The sequence below is a fragment of the Branchiostoma lanceolatum genome, chromosome 2, assembly GCF_035083965.1.
Source record: "Branchiostoma lanceolatum isolate klBraLanc5 chromosome 2, klBraLanc5.hap2, whole genome shotgun sequence".
Lineage (NCBI taxonomy): Eukaryota > Metazoa > Chordata > Leptocardii > Amphioxiformes > Branchiostomatidae > Branchiostoma > Branchiostoma lanceolatum.
In genome coordinates this window covers 25056377-25076369 of record NC_089723.1, presented here as the reverse complement: position 1 = coordinate 25076369, position 19993 = coordinate 25056377, and the positions used below count along the sequence as shown (strand labels likewise).

The 19993-nt window shown below is 42.3% G+C and overlaps 1 protein-coding gene across 1 annotated transcript in view; it reads right to left on the bottom strand.

Moving 5' to 3' along the window:
- LOC136428160 (uncharacterized) overlaps positions 1 to 18848 on the bottom strand; it is a 28283-nt gene extending 9435 nt beyond the window's left edge. Inside the window, exons 1-4 of the mRNA XM_066417490.1 lie at positions 18067 to 18848; positions 17275 to 17622; positions 16322 to 16522; positions 3959 to 4039 (exon numbers count right to left, since the gene is read on the bottom strand). Coding sequence (XP_066273587.1) covers positions 3959 to 4039; positions 16322 to 16522; positions 17275 to 17614 — 622 coding nt within the window. The 5' untranslated portion in view covers positions 17615 to 17622; positions 18067 to 18848. The remainder of the gene's footprint in view (positions 1 to 3958; positions 4040 to 16321; positions 16523 to 17274; positions 17623 to 18066) is intronic.
- Positions 18849 to 19993: the final 1145 nt, after the last annotated feature.

The following is a 19993-nucleotide window of genomic DNA, read 5'->3' as shown; positions in this document are numbered from 1 at the left end:
GAAGCTGTGTTTAACATAACTTAGATCAGATCAGATAATACAAAATGTGTGAAATGAGAATGAATGCGAATAAATGACAGTTGCATGAAGGAAACCTAAGAGGAGACATATTGCAATGTTGCATATTATTGGTTTATGAATGATTAGCTGGTGTAATGGTGCATGGAATGATATCAGCGACATGCTTGATTTACTTTCTTTGTTTTGTTCCAAATACAATGAATTCTAATAAATCTGTGGATATTCCATACCAATATCAGGAACACCTCTTCATCACGGCTTAAGATGATACTACATATGCACATTGCCCTCGCTCAATGATTTATCAAACGCTTCGCTCATAAAACAACAAAACATATTTCTAACGTTACGACCGTACCATACTGGAGGATATCCGCTTCTTATTAACTTTGACAGCCCCCTAGCACCCAATTCACCAATTCATACCGGTCCGGGGCACTGGGAATCAAACATGACGTCAATTGCATCAGGCTAAAAATAACAAATGATCCGCTCGGATCGCGTGCCTCGCCCAGGGGTGTTTCATCAACGTAATCTACTGCAAATCGATGATGTCCTAATTCTAGGTTATTAAATCGATGATATGGCGGTACCCGTCTTCATTCATGTACGGGAGACGATCTTTGTGAATGAAATCGTGAGTTTACACAGCCGTCAACTCAACTCAGCGTCACACAAATGGCGATCAATATGCAAATCAGGCACACTGTCGCGGTCTGGGAAAGTCCGAATGTGTTAAAGACATTTCTGACCAAATACCGCTGAGCTTTCTGGGAACCAAGAAAGGCATACATCTTAGCTGATTACATTAAGAAATGGCGATTTAGTCCTTCGTAGAATATCATACTCATAAGCATGAGGATGAAATTCATGACTAGCAACTTATTGTTATATCGAATCACAGACAGAAGCCAGCAAGCAAGCATACGTTTACATAATGTCAGCAAAACTCTTGGCGAAATAAGGCTAATATGTAAAAAGAAAACGCATTACGTCGACAGAAATGTAGAATGTGACGTCGGTCCATTGATGCAGAAACCCGACGAGGCAGTAGAAATATGCGCCAAATGTACGCCGCCTGTTCCTTGTCAATGGGAAGAGCACACATCGGATGTACGTGACATGTTACAGATGGCTCAATCACAGACCTGCTACGTCAGGAGTTCTCGCAATCTCACTTAATGTTTCTTCAATCGATTTCGTTACCCAAGTGGCGGCGACCTGATTAAAAACCAAACACTCAGCATTCCAGAAAAAAAAAGACTAACCGAAATAATGCTTGCTTTGGATTTCAAATACTGTATGCCTTACGGATCATATTTGTGATCAATAGACACTTCCTGAATCCCAACACCATACCGGTTACCACTAATGAAATGCAATCACGCCTTTTTCCTAAAAAGCAAATAAATACCAGCAAAGAAAAGAGCACAGGCCACCGGAAATATGAAATATTTGCACAAACCCAAACTCATACATGTACAAAAAGTTATGGACTGATTATGGCGTATTCAAATATTTATTCATTAAGCCTCTAGCGTAGCAGCAGATTATAGCCAAGACCTTCCCTGACACTCGGCTCGAACGACCAGTGATGGAAATGCCCAATAAAGTTTAATGTTTGCCGAGTAATAATGCTATACCTTGTTCATGGATAATTCTTCACTTCAGATGGCGGCAATACATGTTATAAATGGCAAGAGATGCGGAGTAATAGGTCCGCCGACGGCGTGATTTCACTTTGCCTCCAAATTGGCGGCGGGGGATGTGCGAGCCGCGGCAAGATGACGTCAGGCCTGAGCCAAAGGCACGCGTGTGCGTCATCACGGGGAGGTCAGGGCACAGGTCAGCGGGACGCAATAGGCTGGAACTGGCCTGCCAGCCCTTTTGTTTCAGAGGCGAGAGGCGAGCAAGTTTTCCGCTAAAGGGCAACGGTGGGAAAGATCCCATCATGTTACATCGATATTAATAAAACATCACTGCAAACAGTTTGCATGTTCAAGAAGTGTGGAAAAGATAAACGCCGGTGCGTATCAATCCATATCCCTCGCGAACAAGTGTCGAACATACAATCTCAATTTTCTTAATTTCCGTAGGTACCTTCCGAATCAGCTTCCAGATCGTGTCTTATCCAATCATACATATTCCCAGGCGCTGGAGGAAACCTGTGAATCGTGACCGTGATAGGAGCAGGGTTAACAATGCCACACCCTCGGGAAACTTATTTTTTTCCAGCGTGACATTTACGACATTTCCAGAATGATCGGATTGTTCCTCGAAGGAACACCTAAAGCAAAGAGGACGAAACGACTGACTTTTGACAAAGGGTAATGTCAGTGTATGAAGACACTTAGTATGTAATCCAAACCGCCCGAACGAGGAATGCTCAAGGAATGAATACTTTGTGTGTTTCCTGTATCATCAAACAGAACTACTAAACAACCATTTGGCCAAATAGCTCTCATCGTAATTCATGCCTCTATGTTGTTTTCCCCCGCACGTGCCCCGACACTATCAATGACGATATTTTGATACCTCATTATCGCTTCCCTCTAGAGTATGAATGTGTGATTAGCTCCAATCAGAAATAAAATTAAGAGCCTAATAGTATATATTTTCAAAAGAATATTGCAGGACAGTTACATGCAAATAAGTAGTTACTTTCGTTAGGCCTTTAAGCGAACATCGTAATGGCGACAGTTGTCGGGATCAATATACATACCTTGCAACTTCCTAAATGTATCGCGTCTGGGCATGTGCCTTTCTATGCAGTATATACAACTCTAAAAACAAAGACGACTTCCAGGTTCTTATCACATTGTTTGTTGTTTCTCCTTTTGTCTACTTTCTACTTGTTTCAACCTGATTTATCCATGGACATCCATCCAACTACAATTGCACGAAAAGTTTGGACCTCCCTACCATGGATTTGTTAGTAACTAGTTTGTACATACACCCACTAGCAATGTCATCACGTCATCCATAAACCATAAACTTCTTAGTGCTGATATGGGTTTAGCCATCCTCTTTCCTTGCGGGAATATCTGACCCTGAAGTCAACGCTGGTTTTATGGCGAATAAAACTGTTCTTGCAGCTCCCTGCTTTGACTTGTCTACCTAACTCGCGCTTGTCTACCTATCTTATCGTCTAAAAATCACCAAAAGGCCAGGATAGTTTGTGAGCCTTCGTACACGATGTGCAGATCTACTGGATAGGGCATCTGATTGGGAAAAAATGAAATAAAAAGTACAGTGAGCACGTGAGTTTGTGATTGACCATGCCCTTCTTAGAACTGCATCCAGCATACGAATTTCATTTGCACCTAGATTGTTGCGACTTCATTGGGGCTTGTAGGGGGAATGAGGGGGCATTAAGGGAGACTTGTTTGAGCCATCATATTTCATCTGCACCCGAGACAACCTCCACTCGAGGGGCCTGCCCTGCGTGGGCGGGGGGACGAGGGAGGGGTGAGTAATACATGCTCTCCGACTGCACTCCAGCACAGGCAGAATTATGAAATGAGACTATAATATCAATAATGGGAGAGTGATGGATAGGGGTGAAAACTATGTCAGCAATAAAGAAACGAGGCTTTGAATTCATTAAAAAAGTCTCTAGAACTTTGCAGCATTCAAGAGAATATAAGATATGAGGCACGTGACCAGTCTAACCAAATTAAGTCGATCTAGAAAAACATGCGAGTGGAATTGCTCACTTGTGTCCTATTTGTTTAAGGCAGCGGCGCGGTGTAAAGATGCATTTACAACTTTTGATACATTCTGTAAGTCAGATACGCCCACACATCCACTGCAAGTGATGGCAGATAGCAAAGTCCACTGTGGGTGATGTGCTCATACCAGTTTCACTGACATCCGGATCACATCGAACATCCGGGGTTTCGATAGAAATATGTCAAAGAAACATCCGGGTACTTACGGGCTGGTATTTTGCATTCCCTCGTATCATTGAAAATGCGATGAAAGTGTCTATGGCAGGCCTCACTGCGTCCTGTTTTAACTGGAAAAGAAGTAAGAAAAGTCGATTATTCGATGCAACTGATGATACCAGCTAAAGTTCAGCAGTCATGTGCTGACATATAAGTACCAGGAACATGTGAATGCAGGATTATAAGATGGCCCAAAAGACACAGCTACAGCGCACTGGAGAGAGAATCGTTAGCAGTCAAAACGAATCTTGCTCATGTACAATGACGAAGACTTGGTTCTTTGTCCGAAGGCCTGTAGATGCATAATTGATTTTGCCAATAGCTGTGATACAGATGGATTTGCTAGTTATCATCTTCTTAACGACAAAGATTGCCGTATTGAAATGTTCCGGCAGCCAAGATGCATATGCCCTTTTGGAATACGAGTTTTGGTACCGAACTCAAGATGGATTGTTCTGAGAACACAAACCCCAAGGCGAACTATGGGATGCGATATACATAATTGATATGACAATGATTTACACGCACACGCACAAAACCCGACAAAAACCAGGTCATTACTCGACGTTGCCTTCTGAAACCAGGCAAGACGTAACGCTCAGTGGCGTGTGGCAAACGAGAACAAAGACAGATGTTTGCCCTATGTTGTATTCTCGATAGTACACTTCAAGTGGATATGAACTTAATAAAGAATCTCTGGTGAGAACAGGCGGAAAGGAGGTCTACATCTGATTCATATCACGCCATATCAAAATAACAAGCTGAACAGATATATTGAACAGCCGCAGGTACAAAAAAGGCAGAATTATGAAGATTTATAGCGCGGTCAAACCAGCGAAAAGTATTTTTATGCATCATTAGGCATGTTGGTGTATCATCAGCCATGATATGATATGAAGCTAGAGATGACAATGTGAGTATATGTCATCACTTCATTCACAACACATGCAATTAGGATTACACTACAAATCAGTGATAAGATACCCCCAGAGCTAAGGACTAAAACGGTTTCAGGGAAGAAAAAGAAACACCAATTAGAACGGGATCGACTGTGTTGGATAGACCGATCCTAATAGTTATTGACCTGCACTACAATTACTGAGATCTCGTTATAAGTAGGGCAAGGCAGTTGAATATCCATCTTAATGCAATAAAGCAATTTCATGGAACGGCATCAATTATTCAGCAATTGGGTACATTTTCGACAACATGTGACGGGATCTGGCTCAACTTCAAAGAGATATGAATTTAGACCCATCGAGGTTTACTGTATTACATACTCGAACATGTCACTTTGATTCCAGGATACAGATCGTTTCCAATGCGTTCCGCCATATGCCTGGACTTGACGAGACAAAGTTATCACCGTTACTAGATGGCTGCTAATATAGGTTTGGATGATGGAAGAGGCTTTACCTCCAAGTAGATCCACCCGAAACAACAATCAAATGACGTTTGCTTTGACGCAAATCCAGGGGAAATGATGCGAGAGGCTATAAACGGGTATCAATGCTGAAACGCGCCACTTCACACAGAACAATTTGAACCGCCCTGACAAATAAGTTTTCTCGGGTGCTCGGCAAACTGCGGACCAGCAGTGCAATCGCGATGGAGCTATACATCTGAGGAGATAATGGCTTCTCTCCCTCTGGGTACCATCACTGGCTGCACGTACTCATAGCACTATGTCCTCAGTTGGCATTGCCGAAATCGTATGTAGCGGTGTTACTTAACGTATTTTCAGAAGGTGTTCTCGCGCTCGACTTTGGAAGCCATCTGGACCGAACCAGGCACATCATAGCGAAAGCATCCAAGGTTGAGTTGTTCATGTGACCGTGACAGCAACGTCTCTATGATAACAAGCGTACTTAGTTTTATGGTAATGATCGCTGTCGTTGGCGATTAACTCCAGTGCCCAATATCCCACAAACTCATGATCCAAACTTACTCTCTTTTTGTGACTTAATTGGTTAATCAATTAATGAAATGACAATATCACGATTGGGTAGTGACGCAGAAAGGTAAATTGTCAATATTCGTTAGGTGGATGTCATTTTACACTTTTTGTAAGTATCTTGAATGCCAAGGCTCGGTAATCTACATGTAAATTGAGACGCTTGGGCAAGTAAGGCAGAAAATCAGTAATAAAGATGCACCCTCACCAACTACGTAGATGCAAAACTTCATTCAGATCTGTCTATTTCTCTTAACGCTGGTCTACTCTTGGGGAAAGGTTACATATTTTATGTTGATGGTGTTTTTATCCATTATAAGATAAGGTTGTCATCATATGTGCCGAAGAAATATAAGATACACTCAAAGTACCATATGCCCCATTGAGTAGTGGAAAATTAACGTTGTTTACTGCTAGCACCGACGTGACATATATCGTCTAAAGTTGCAGTGGCACCGCAGCATCATGTGCACTTGATTTGTAGTCCGAAAAATTGAAGCTATTGTGACATTGCATTTGACTGTGCAGGTCATATCTATATCATAGCAAGCAAGGACCTGTAATGGTATGTCCTTAATCTTGGAACTTAAAGCTTTAAATGAACGTAATCATCTATATTGGACGTAAATTATCTACATTTCAGTTTTTTTAGTTATCCTATTGATACGCCCGGCAAAAAACAGCTACTCAGGCAACTGAATGACATTTTGAAACAGTCAACACGTTTCAAACGGAATTTGCTATCTTTCGTCAGAGCTAATGGAAAGAACTGGAGAGTCAGGTTTTATATCAAAAGTCTGAATTGAGATGTTGTGAAGACAGTTTAGGATGGTTCAATAGAAAACTAAGTCAAGACAAGGTTGCATACTAATAAGTCAATTAGCTCCTGGTGTATTAGTACAGGAACTTTATCTAGTTGCTTGAGTAACTGTTTTTGAGTTGGCGTATCTTATTACCTGGATGTCAAACCTTCATCAACGTATCCTATAAATGTTTCTCCCGTGACGTTACAGTGACGTAGATTGGAACACAGGCATCACTTTGAATCGGTATTGTTCTATTACCTGAGCTGCTGTAATGGCGTAAAGGATAGCGTGTTAATCTTAAGATCGTGGGCTCGAATATCTTTTTCAGCAATACATAAAGATGATAAGTCTGGCTCAGGAATGTCAATAAGTCTGATTTCAACACAGTTTTGCAGGATCTTCCTCAGGGTTAAGCTTATTAAGCTTATATAAGGGTTACGGTTGACAGGGTCATGAGATGCTATTCACAAGATTATCAATGTCGGCACGGTAAGCTCTTATTGGTTCCTTACATATCTAATCCTGTCAATAGTGCAATAATTATCTTCGCCGAGTACTTGTACCCGGAGAAGATTATGTTTTCGGTTGAAAAATCTGTTGGGTGGGTCTGTATGTATGTCAGGAGCATAACTCAAGAAAGCTTCAATGAATCTTTATGATTTTTGGTAGGTGTGTAGTGGTTGTGCAAAGGAAGGTCAAGTTTGAAAATGGTTCACCTTGCGTTTTTCAACAGTACTGCAGCGGACTTTGCATTTTTTGTGTTTGTATGTAGGCAAAAAAAAGTGACGGAAACGTTGATGGATCTTCATGATTTTTGCAGGTGTGTAGATGTTGTGGGAACGGAGGTCAAGTTCAAAAATGGTTCCCCTGGCATTTTCCGTCGGTACTGCAGCGGGCTTTGTGTGGATGTGTATATGTATGTGGACAACATAACTCGAGAAGCTGTAGAAGGATCTGTATGATATTTAGTGGATGGGTAGGGTTTACAGAAATGAAGGTCAAGTTCGATAATGGGCCTTCTAGCGGGTAGCTAAGGTACTGCAGCGGAGCTTCAAAATTTAGAGGCATATTTTCTGAAAGTGCTATGGTCATGATTTTTGTGCGGTAGATAGTTCATGCCACAGAAAGTGCGTTCTGTAAATGTGGGCCCCCTAGCGACTTGTTTAGAACTGCAGTGGGTGTTTTTGTTTTGACATTCGGACATGAATAACTCAAGAAGGGGTCGACAGATCGTCGTAATGTTTGGTATGTAGAGAGCTCAGATGGCGCTTTGCATAATCAATGACTAATTATTCAAATCAGGAGCTAATTTGCATAATTAGTCAGGAAAGTTTGTTAACCCACTGTATTTCATCATGGGACATGGGACAGTGTCAGGTCACAATAAACTTGTGGGGCACCCACTATTCTCCAAGCAGAGGTGTGGGTCCAGCGGGTTTTTAACGTGTTCAGTTTTAGCCTGAGTGTCATCCTGTTTCAGTTCCAGGCTCTACCTTCACCAAGCAGAGGATGACACTCAGGTTAGTTCAGTTTAGGCATTTTTGTTCAACACGGTTAGCGACATAACTAAAAGGGGACAAAATAGAGACCCTGGCAAAAACACCTAAAAACACGTCAAAAACTAGCCAGACCCACTTCTCTGCTTGGGGAGTACACTGCACCAAAACTGCACCACTGCTAGGTATGGAAAAGTCGTATGTACTATGTCTTTCAAAATGTGTATGATATGGAATAAAGATTTATTCTATTCATATATGTTGACTGTTCCATTTCATCATCACTTTCAACTTACAACACTGCAATATCGAACCTTTGTGGCTCAAATAATGACAATATACTCATATTTTTTCATGACCAGTTATAACATATATCAGCACACTCTACACATATACTAGTCCTGTACCACCAAATGATTTTTAAACCTATCTAGACTGGACTCATTCGCCCCATCATAACTTCCAAATGGTATGGTGCATGATCAAATTTGCAGGGGGTGATAAGCATGTAAATATTAATCACTCTCCATGATAAGCCTTGATTATTTGGCGAAGATAATGTGTTCGTTGAAGTCTAGTTATTGATAAAAACATCCTGTCAATAGCCTCGTCGCATCTTCACCTTTATCACCGAAAAAGGCTTACCAATATCAATTTTCTTCGCACACTCTGGCCGAAATAACAGCTTTTTACAAACGCACTAATTTCTTGGAAAAAAGGAAGCTGTTGTCTTTTGGGACATTAAGGAAGCGGTTCTGCTTCCCTGCACATCTGCTTGGCGCGCCTGGGATTGGCAGAGTGGTCCCACAGTAACCTCCGGGTTAATGAGACATACCTGGTGGATCTGGTCGGCATCAGACGTGCTCAGACCTTGCTGCCTGTCACGTGACAGTACTCCACGCCATGATATCGTATCCTGTAGGGCCTCATCCTTTGTACAGGAAGATATTGCTGGCCTGGGTATGTACGGCATGCAGTTACATTGGGATTTTAATTGGGGCTTAAGCCGTTTAATCAAACAATGGCATGTTCAAAGAAGACAGGAATTTTATGTAGCTTGGATGCCTTGTAAGAAATGCGTGGATGCCGTTGATGACATTCAGGATCACGAAAGCACGACTTCCTCCAACTGTCTTCAAACACGTTTTAGCGCTTGGGTATTGAACTATGTTGGCTTCAGTTTAGAATTGAAAGCAACATCAAGAGTTTCCAATTGGCATTTCAAAGCGAAGCTTTCTCAAGCGGCTTGTGGTATAGATGAATGCTCGTGGGTGGAAATATCGGATTATTGGATTTCAGCTTCGGTTCATCTTGATATTGTTATTTTTTCTGACAAAAATGAATAAAGTTGTTAGCCAAAAGAAGTATGGCACTTGACCCAATGGCAAGGAAATAGCTTTCCTTCGTTTTCCCACTTCAGCACAGGCTTTAGTGGACTAGAATCAGATTGAAGAACATCATTAAGTAAGATGCTGAAGAGTGCATGTACCTTTCAATCAGTCCATTAGTTTCAACACTCGACGATTTTTCAGTATAGACCCTTTTTTTAAGAGTGACAATCATTTCTTCAATACCATGCATTGTGGCAAAGACTGCAATTGCAGAGTCACCTAACTTCGTCAGAACTGATCTACAACTCGACAGAATTTACATTCTTGCAGATCGTTCGTCAGCTACACAATGCTCTCCATTTCTTCGCTGTCTCTCTCGTGTGTCGAATCATATCCCTCAATGAACATAACAGAGTGCGGGGGAGTAGTGCGCTGTGTTTCCGCCTTTTGTGTTCCCCGAACCGCATCAACAATCTCGCTGGCAGTGCAGAAATGGTTGGAGGCAGTAAACATCACGAGATCGGATGTGAGCTACTAGATAAGCCAATGGAGACAACGGAGACGGATTCAGATTGCAGTTATGAATGTAATGTTACGGTATAAAACCGTGAAAGGTGCTGCAACTGAAGGGGCCTGCAAATTGTTTGGGCCATGGTCAAGGAAAGTTGTTAACACGCCTTTCGAATGTGTTGGCCTGTAAACGAATCACTTTATTTAAAAAAGAAGAAGAAAGGGGTAGAGATGAATGGCAAGGAAGCGTCAAAGACATCGGGTGGAGTCAGAGAATCAGATATCAGAAGAGTGCTACAAGACGTTTTCGTCTTCTCTAGGATTAGGCGTAACACGTACGTGTCCCTATCGGATGGATGGATGTACAGCACAATGTATTCACATAAGTTTCTTCAACGCAGCAGACGAAAAGCCTTGCCGTCGGTTTCAGAGTTGCCTGCATCAACTCAACGTTTCAGAGTTGCCCGGAGACGAAGACGAAATATGGTTTCTACAGGCTACTGTTCTTCGTTTGGTCTCGAAACCCAAATCTGGCGTCGGTAGATCAGATTCATGCTGAAGCCATTACACAGCTCTCCATATGACATAATTCAGTTAAAGGTAGGAATCAAATCTGATTTTAGATTGAGACAATGACAAAAGAAGCTGACAACGTTACATCAGAAGCAACAGCCAAAGGGGTTGAGGAAACCCGGAGAGACTAACGTATCAACCTCAGATTGATAATATTCCCCCGCCTGAAATTTCCACTTGGCCTTTGCAGCATACAGTGGCACCGAGGAGTAAACTCTATCAATAACCGAGGAATAGGAATGAAGCTGAATACGTCAGAACCCATTATCTCCTTAACCTTGTTTAGCTCGTTTGCATATCAGAATCCATGTGTCATGATGGGGGGAAACTGCGAACAACTGAGTTGCCTTTGGGATTTAGAAGCTGAAAGGGTGAACCGCTAGATGTACGGGTGGTAAATTCCCAAGGTTATGGGTGCCACCCGGGTTTACATAGTCCCTTCCCCTTTACCCGTAGACACGAACAAAATCTACCACAGCATCACCGAAATGGGAATACAATGTATGTCGATATTGCTGTGGTTTCATTTACCCCGCGAACGCGTTCATTTGCGAAATGTCTCTCTCACGGCGAGGCAGAGGCAGCAATGGTGCGGTACATTCCCTAACATCAAGATGTAAACCATCGTTTTTATTAATGTGTTCAACTGTGCTAGAAACCCGGAATGAAATCATGGATGGTATGGAAATACTCTAACTAGAATGGCTACAACAAGTCAATCTTTTCTTCAACAGCATGTATGGTTGCCATGTAGTTGAGCTTTTCTACCGCAGGCCAGAGCACATCAAGAACATATCGACAACATACATATATGCGTGCATGTAATGTCTGAAATTGTCTCTTGGGTGGATTGAAGGTCATCATTCTCAAACGTTCCTTCCACCTTCCTTCCATCTTTATCAACATAAGGTTGGACCTCAGACTCTTGTGTTTACAAATGAGCCGACAGAGATCTCTGGCGCGTTACACCAAGCCGTGCTGATAGCTATGCAGGAGATGATAGCGATCTCTAGAGGTTTAACATAGAGAAACAATTCGAGTGGGACAGATTTCCAAGAAACTAAAAATGTAAGACATTAAGCTTCTCCATTTGCAAAGATAACACGTGTATGCCCATACCTCATGCTAAGATCTAAGTTAAAGTTATTTTTCTCGCTTAACGTCGCCTTCTGACATTTTGTGATCTCCTGCTGATTCTCCTTCGCAAACGTGTCTATAATGCTGAGCTGTGTTTATCGACTGTAGTTTAAATCACCCTCTTGTCATACGACCCCTGGGGAGAAAATTAGCAGAGACACTTAAACGATACAAAAGCTACAAATCCCCCGGTGATTTGACGGGGAAGATAATTGATTCATGTTTGAAGGTTTCCACTGTTAAGTTTTACAGGCTTTGCGGTTGAACCGAACGTGAAAGGAAGGACGCGTGCATAAAAGGGCACACACTTCTTGTCTATTGCTGAAACACCACAGATTTCCGTCCTTTCCTCAAGTCATTTGATGTCTAGATCTAGAATATAGCCGTTAACATCAGTAGTGTTAAAAAGATTAAGTGCACTATACTTTGCTTTGTGAAAGTGTCATCTGTCAGTATATAAGGAACAAACATTCTCTCTTGTAAAACTGTAACTGAGCTGAATAGGATTTGTAGCAGTGACGCATTAGTCTAGGCATTTGTATCATCAAGGTCCAGTAAAGAAGTTTGCCTTCTTTGAAGGGAAATTTCCTCCATATGCCTCACTTTGCGAATGCAGTGGCCTTATATGTGTGCTTGGGGTTGCCATGGTAACGTTACGTAGGTGATTTCGGACTTTAGATACATTGGAATAAAGATCCTATTTCCATTTCTTGGAAGGGATATTTTCTTCCTTTACCTTGCCGTGCGATTACTACTGTTCCTTTTGTGGACCACTTGTAGTGGTTACGTGACGGAGGTGTTTGAATGGAGTTTGTAAGCATAAGAGTTGCCAGATGGATAGGCCTTCCAGGAAAGTAGAGCCAGATTTAAAAAAAGAAGATAGACAGTTTCATTCAGTTGTTGCTCTAGACTCCAGTTACTTGCGTCCAGCCTTTACGTCCACAATGCGTGGCTCTCTTCAAACGCGGGGTCTCCAGATTTACGTCCCATACAAAAAGACGTCCCTAGCCAAACCTGAGTCGAGTGAGGAACTAAAGCCTTTTCCAAGGGAACCACATTGTAGTTTAGGCTTGGGATTCGAACCCAGAACCTTAAGATTCTTAGTCAACGACCCTAACGACAAGGCCACCTTGCAAACTGTAAAACTTCATTGCCTTACCCGGTACCCCCAGATCGCCCTCTGTGACTAATGCAGCCATCATCAGTCTTTTAAAAATTGATTAAACAAAGGTAAAAAAATATTTTCCAACTCTGTCATGACTAGGGACATGTTGCCCCTTTTTCGATACCGACGATGTGAGGCAGCAACTATCTTTAATGACATTAGACATTTATTCTACTTCGAATAGGACACAATGCCGATGGTCATTAACAACATTTGTCTTTCCCTATTTAGATCTATGGTCTTTGCGCAAACACTTCAATTTTGTGTTTGAGTCTGCCATATTTTCAGTTGCGGTAACTTGTGTTAGATATTGGATCAATTTCCTTTGCAAGTTTAAATATATTGGATTCTTTGCTGCACAACCCAAAGTTCTGTATACATGTATCTGACGACCTTTCTCAAATCTCTCGGCTACCTTTCCTTGGGCATAACAGACAATAGCGAAGGGGGTCCTTAAACGTTGGAAGATGCAAAACTTCGGTTTCTGAGGCAAAGAACTCAATATACATACATTCAACAACAAGATGAAACTATTTCTGAATGTTTCTTTACTTACTGTTAAAACAAATAGTCGGGAACTGAGAGTCAGAATTATTAATCAATTCCACACACGAACACAGCGACAAAAGATGAAGCTTAAATCAACAATAAGCGTTAAGCCCATGGTTGGCGTTTAGGCTCGAGGCAATGTATATACTAAAGATAAATTTAGACACGTCTGTTTGAAGTTCGTGCAAGTTGGATTTGTTATTTAGGCCATACTGACTTGATTATATGGATTACATCCTCTGGGTACCATGAAATTGGCGCGAGTGTGCAAGAAAAAAAGTTGGGCAAAACAAAAAGGAAGGTTGAACAAATGACTGAACACACAGAATATGATGCAAGCTACTTTGTTTTCTTTGACTTAGACTAAGCTCGAAATACTTTTTTCAGCTTAGCCTTGGTCTTGCTGATACACATGGCAAAGAGTCACCACAGGAAAAGACGCATTATATGACATCATTATCCGTTTTCCGATATTTTTGTTGCAATATATGGCATATATTTGCTCATTTTGAAGTTTCTTTGCAAGATTAACAGTATGGTCGCAAACATTTTTTTTGGAACGGATGCAAATTGATGCGCGCGCGGATGCCATCCATGTAATAAAGTCAATGTAGCCTTATGCCAAGATAGAATTGTCTAGGGATATAAAATCGCTCCATTTTCCCACCACAACGTCTTGAAATGAAAAGAACGTGTCCAAGTGAAATAGATATTTCTGTAAATAGCCCTTTTCCTGATGATCTCCAGGATAAGTAAGCAAAGTTAAAACATATCTATTTCTGGTGTGTTTGCATCTTTACTTCATACAGCAGTCGAAACAACGTCCTCCGATTTCGGAGGAGTTTGCGAACTTTGTACGGATGTTTAAGTCAGCACTTAAAGATATACGATAGGGATAAACATCATCCGTAAGGAGCAGAATCTGCTTGCACCTCTCCTTAGAATCTGCCTTTTCATTTTCTGCAGCAGTTCGTTAAAACGTACGATTGAACAGTGGGACTTGTGCAACAATGCCAGCAGTGTGAACATGTGTTCGTGTGCTATCGTTATGAAAGATTTCGTCTCGACAGTATTTATTTTACTTTGGCTTGTTTGTTCGTATATATAGCACATAGTGATTTTAATGGTCTTTATTGTCCCTTGCAGGAAGTTATCTTGTGTAAATCATAGGTTACGTACAAGCCTGTTGAACTCAGCAACAGGTTCACGTCGATGGAATATCGGATTGTTTTCTTCATTTTGCATTGCTTGTCATTATCATATTTCCTTCTATTCACTCTACTCATATTTTATGACCTATCTGCTTATCGAAGATTTTTCTTCATTCGTCAATCTCTGCATATTACATATCAGGAATAAACAATCATTTTCAGTTGCATCCTTAGAAAAGACTTGGGATATATGTAGCCCCCAGACGTGCTGCTTTAAACGTGTTGCGAAACGCTACATTTACAACATATACCTGGTTACAGTCATCTGTCTTCATAGCAATCTGTGTACAGAATACCTCAAACCACAACTTTTATGTCATATTAACATTTTCAATATGGACGAACGATCTAGAGATGATTTTACCATTGGAAGAAATACTTTCAAATCTAGCGAGACTTAGGAAGGTGATTTCAATCAACGGTACTTTCTCTTACGTATTTACCCGTGCTTATAATATCGTACGCCATACGGAGTCACTGTTAATCTCATCCTGTAGTCAATGTATCTTATCGTGATAACATCCAGACATTCAGCACCGAGGACAGTCCTTTTAAAATGTAAGTGTGAACAGCCTAACTCAATCTCAACATCCGTACTTCAATCAGCAGATCTACGCCCACCACATGGGCGCGTTTTCCAAGAAACTATATAACGTAGCTAGTGTGGGGTCTAAGGCACATGAGGACACATTTAAACATTTCAAATCCCGTGGGTCATGACATTCTCGCCCACACCACTACCTCTCACCCACGATTAGCGTACTTGACGTTAGTTTACGCCATAACCAACATTCCTCATGGGACTAATAGAGATTAACTACACTCCCAGATTGGTTGTATCTTGTCTCTGCTATTCTGAAACTGACCCAAAGACATTGGGTAGCCAATTTCCGCCAAAGTTTTACGATGGAGGCACGACATTCACAACAAGGTGATTGACAACCACCAATGCGTTGTGGTCAACTGCAGTCGTCAATGATCGTTAATTATACAGATAGGTGCCTCCTCGTCAATAAGGTGAGAGTCAACCACTAGCACTGGTACGGAAAGTGGGCAACGGCCACAACGTTTATAAAATGTTTGCTAAAAGGCAGAAATATGACAGCGCAGTTGCAAGATGTGCACAATCTATGATTATGCAAGATTAAAAGGAAAGTTATTGCCAATAGATATCTTTCAAATGCATTATGTATGGTTTCAGATACTGATGATATTCTCTACGAGACCTTGTGAAAAATCATTTTTGTTTGGAATAGTGACTTATAGATCGATAAACTGATTAATAATCGTGTGCATTTAGGTCAGTGATACAATTGAAAAGATTAGAGCATCTTCTGTGGGCTGGAAGGATATCCCTATTAGACATTAATTTCCTCCGAATATTGTTGTAGACGCCTTCCCACAGACCGTGTTGTTTTAATAAACTCCCAAGCCAACGCAAATCTTCCACCTTGCTGAGCGAGATCATCCGATAGCAATGACGTCTGTTTGTGCGTACTCATTTAGATATAGGACTTTGGCGTGGCCTCTGCGCATGTCAGATTCTTATTACGACGAAAAAGACATGAACTGGAACCGACCTTTAATGACTCAATGATAAAAGAAGAGATGTGTATCCTACCTCGTTGTGCAAGCGATGCCAAGGCCAAGACGAATCTGCTTTTACGGTCATGCGCAGAGGGAGAAAGCCGGCCTTTCTGTTTGTTCCCGTTCTTGTTCTTGTTCTTGTTTCTGTTCCGATTCCGGTTCCGGTTCCGATTCCGGTTCTTATTCCTACCCCTGTATCTTGATCTTGCCCTCCCCTTGCCTCTGTTGCGACCCTCTGCGGACACAGAAAAAGAAGACTCGTGAGAAATACAAAACACACTATCTATTCATGGCGGCAGATCGTACGATATACGTATATTTCAGCACCTTGTTACAGTTACAACAAAACTGTCGGCTGCACATAGCTAATGTGCGATGGCAGTGTTGACTTCAGCAGATGATACAGAATTACTCACGATGCTATCTACGTGTACTTTTTCTCCCAGTCACCGGCAAATACTTAATCGTGTTATTTCATCCCCTTTATATCTTATTCATGAGAAGAAAACATCACGTCAAAACCGGAACAAGGATGACAGAACGGCCCATTGGAAACCTCAACATCTCATAATCTACTTCTGAATTTGCCCAATAGGGGAGTCGCTTACGTATAGCGATGATCCCAATGAAACCTAATCGACATTTCCGAATTGTAACGTGCGGCATTACATTATCTGCACCTAAAGTAAATAAGACGAATCTGCGTCATCACAACAGTACTGTGATGACAGTTCTCGTTCTGAGCCCGATCTATTTCATCATAAGTTTGGTCGCTATCATGGCAGAGAGTAGCCTTCAAAATTGTTCAAGGCGGAGCAACCAGACATGTTTAGATCCTAAATAGGAATTGACGGCACGCAATTTCATTCTACGAATCGCAAGTCAGTCAGACATTCTGACTTGATTGCAATATCTATATCACACCTTACTGTTACAACCAGCTAGGAAAATATGAAAATTGGGTCAGGCTAAAAGAAGGGGCCTTACTCTGTTTGGGGGGTCGATATGGCCTTCGTCTGCCGGGCGTCCTTTCGGAAACCGCTTCTGGGTCCGCATCTCCGCTGGATAGAATCTCATCTGGTCTCTTTAAAAATTCTGATAGATCCGTCTCTGGTTCAAAAGGCAAGTCTAGGAGGACGGAAGGTTGCGTTGTGGGTATTGGTAGAAGCAGCGACGACAGGTAGGCCGTCGTGTCCTCCTCCTCTTCTTCTTGCGCCCTCTCCAGAATGAATTGCAGCGCCGACCGGGAGGGTACATAGTAGCAGTACGCATAGGACACCCAAGTCAGTACGAGCAGCGTGGGGACGGCGCCTCTGACTCCGTACATGGGGAGAGCTGAAAAATGACAAGGGAAACACAAAGTGACCACCATATGTGCCCAAAGCATATTAGGGTGCCTCGGGGCAGACAACAGGACGTCGACGGCCGCCGTGCACACGCGCCGCGACACACTGAGTCACAGACATTGTCACTCCTTTGTGTAATGGAATCATCGCAATAGGAAGGGCGCAAATGGCATTACAGCTGTTCTTGCTCACGCTGTCAATGAATAGCTGAGAAGGCAGGGGGACATTACCTTGCGGGGAAATTTTCTATTTTAATAGCGCATAATCTCTTTCTGTCTATCTATTATATGGAGCAATAAGCCTGCCCGGTCTTATTCACGCAACAGCCAGTAGGCAAAGTGACGAGCATTAAAAGATCGCACTCGGCTTACAGGGCGCAATTTGCGCCTAGCGGGATGAAACATGTTGCTCGGACGGAAGGATACAGGCCTACCGTGGTGTTTGGCGGGACCGGGGTGTCGAGACCTTTCACCAGCCAAAGACGTAGTGTTGCCTCGGTTGGCTCCCAGCTATCGATTGATCCGGGGAAAAGGTCTCGTGTCTTTTGTACAGTAAGGCACGAGCTTCGTCCGTGGGCGTTGGAAATAAGCACTAGTAACAACGCTGAGATTCCCCGGCGGATGTCTCCTGTGTATTATAAAATAGGTCTCATTGCCAAAGTGCGCCGCGATGTTAGCGTCATGACAGGGTACCTTTAGCCCGTACCTGTGCTGAGAAGTCTGCCGCTTAGACGATAAGACCATTAAAGCTAGAATAAAGTTGGCCGGCTCGTGATGAGAAGGAGGGGAAGACGCGAGGTATAACATTCAGGTGTCACGCCTATGGACTTACGGATGTTGGCGGAAATTTGGAGTTGCTCAATACGGGCAACAATCGCGGTAATTTGTTCATTTTGCGTGCCCATTGATTCCATAATGCGTCATCTAATTATTAATTCATGTACGTCCGCCGAGCAACAGCGAACCGCGGCAGTTGACGTCCCAACATCCCTGAGCTGATTTACAAGTTTTGCGTAGAATGTATCCTCGCCAATAACGCGCCGCGCTTCAGTCTCAATAGCTACCTTAGAAACAAATGTCCTCTGGGACAGCACGTCTCTCCTTGTTCTGTTGTATGTACGTCATTTTGTACAAGTTTGTCGGCACAGGCTTTCAACAATGCATATTCAGACGCATGGCTGTTGACTTCCTGGATTCATGACGTAGACGGTATCATCAAAGATGAGAAATGAAAAATTTTCACATTTTCACCATTATGTTTAAGCGATTTAAGGCAATTATGTTATGAAAGATTATGATGAAGAATGAAGATTCTAATAAAGGAAGAAAACAATAATTGATAACGGCATATGCAAAATAAAGCGAAGGTATTCCTTAACCATATAGACCTGGGAATCTCTTCAGACACTGACCGTGCCACATTGGCAAGTCCACTTATTTATTCTAGTATACCTGGTCTTGTGTTAGAAAAATCGGTCGGCATTATGAAAACCTCACATTCGCTGCGTGTAATAGCATCCTCTACGCGCGAATCGATTAAATCAGGACCTAGTGTGGAGCAAGTACTCATAGATAACGACTGAGATAACAGATGAGCAGCTAGGAGTAACGTCATTTGTCTAAACGGTTTGATCTGGCCACGCGGGCAGTTTTTTTACCAAGTCACGAAATCCAGGACTTGCCTGTGATAGATAACCGTTCGTCAGCTGTGAAGGCGCTCAGCCTTCTTATGCGTCATTCTCAACACTGGAATAGAGGAGTCTTGTTCATGATAGGTGACAGTAGACAGGCGGACATGAACGGTGTCGTACAAGCCTTTGGGACACGTGTATTAAAGCTTTATGCACGAGCGGACATAGTCTTCTGACTCATTCAGAATTCACGCAAATACCTCATAAACGAGTAAAAAGCCCAACATATCACACAACACAACATTTTCCAGGAGAAATCTAGGATACTGTTTGCTCAGAGGGGAAACAAACGAATATGGATTGTTGAAGTAAGACATCACTCACATCCACATCATCAACAGCACGAAGAAGCAGATTGGATTCAACAGGTCAAGATGTAAACAGCTGTAACGACTAATTCGTCATGCTTTTGTACAAAGCTAGAGCTACGCCCATAGGAATGGAGATAATCCATGGGGCATATTCCTTCCCCGGCAACCGTCCGTCAGTGTAAACCCGTCTAGATTCAGCCAGTTGCCAGACAAATTACCATCCATGGCTATGCCCTCCTGCAGAATACCGCTGAATGGATCGGTATGCATCACCGTACTGCAGTTCCACAGCTTGTTGGGATGCATGTCAGAATAAAATGGGTTTATCTTTTCAGGCGGGATTTTTTACGAGCAGTGGA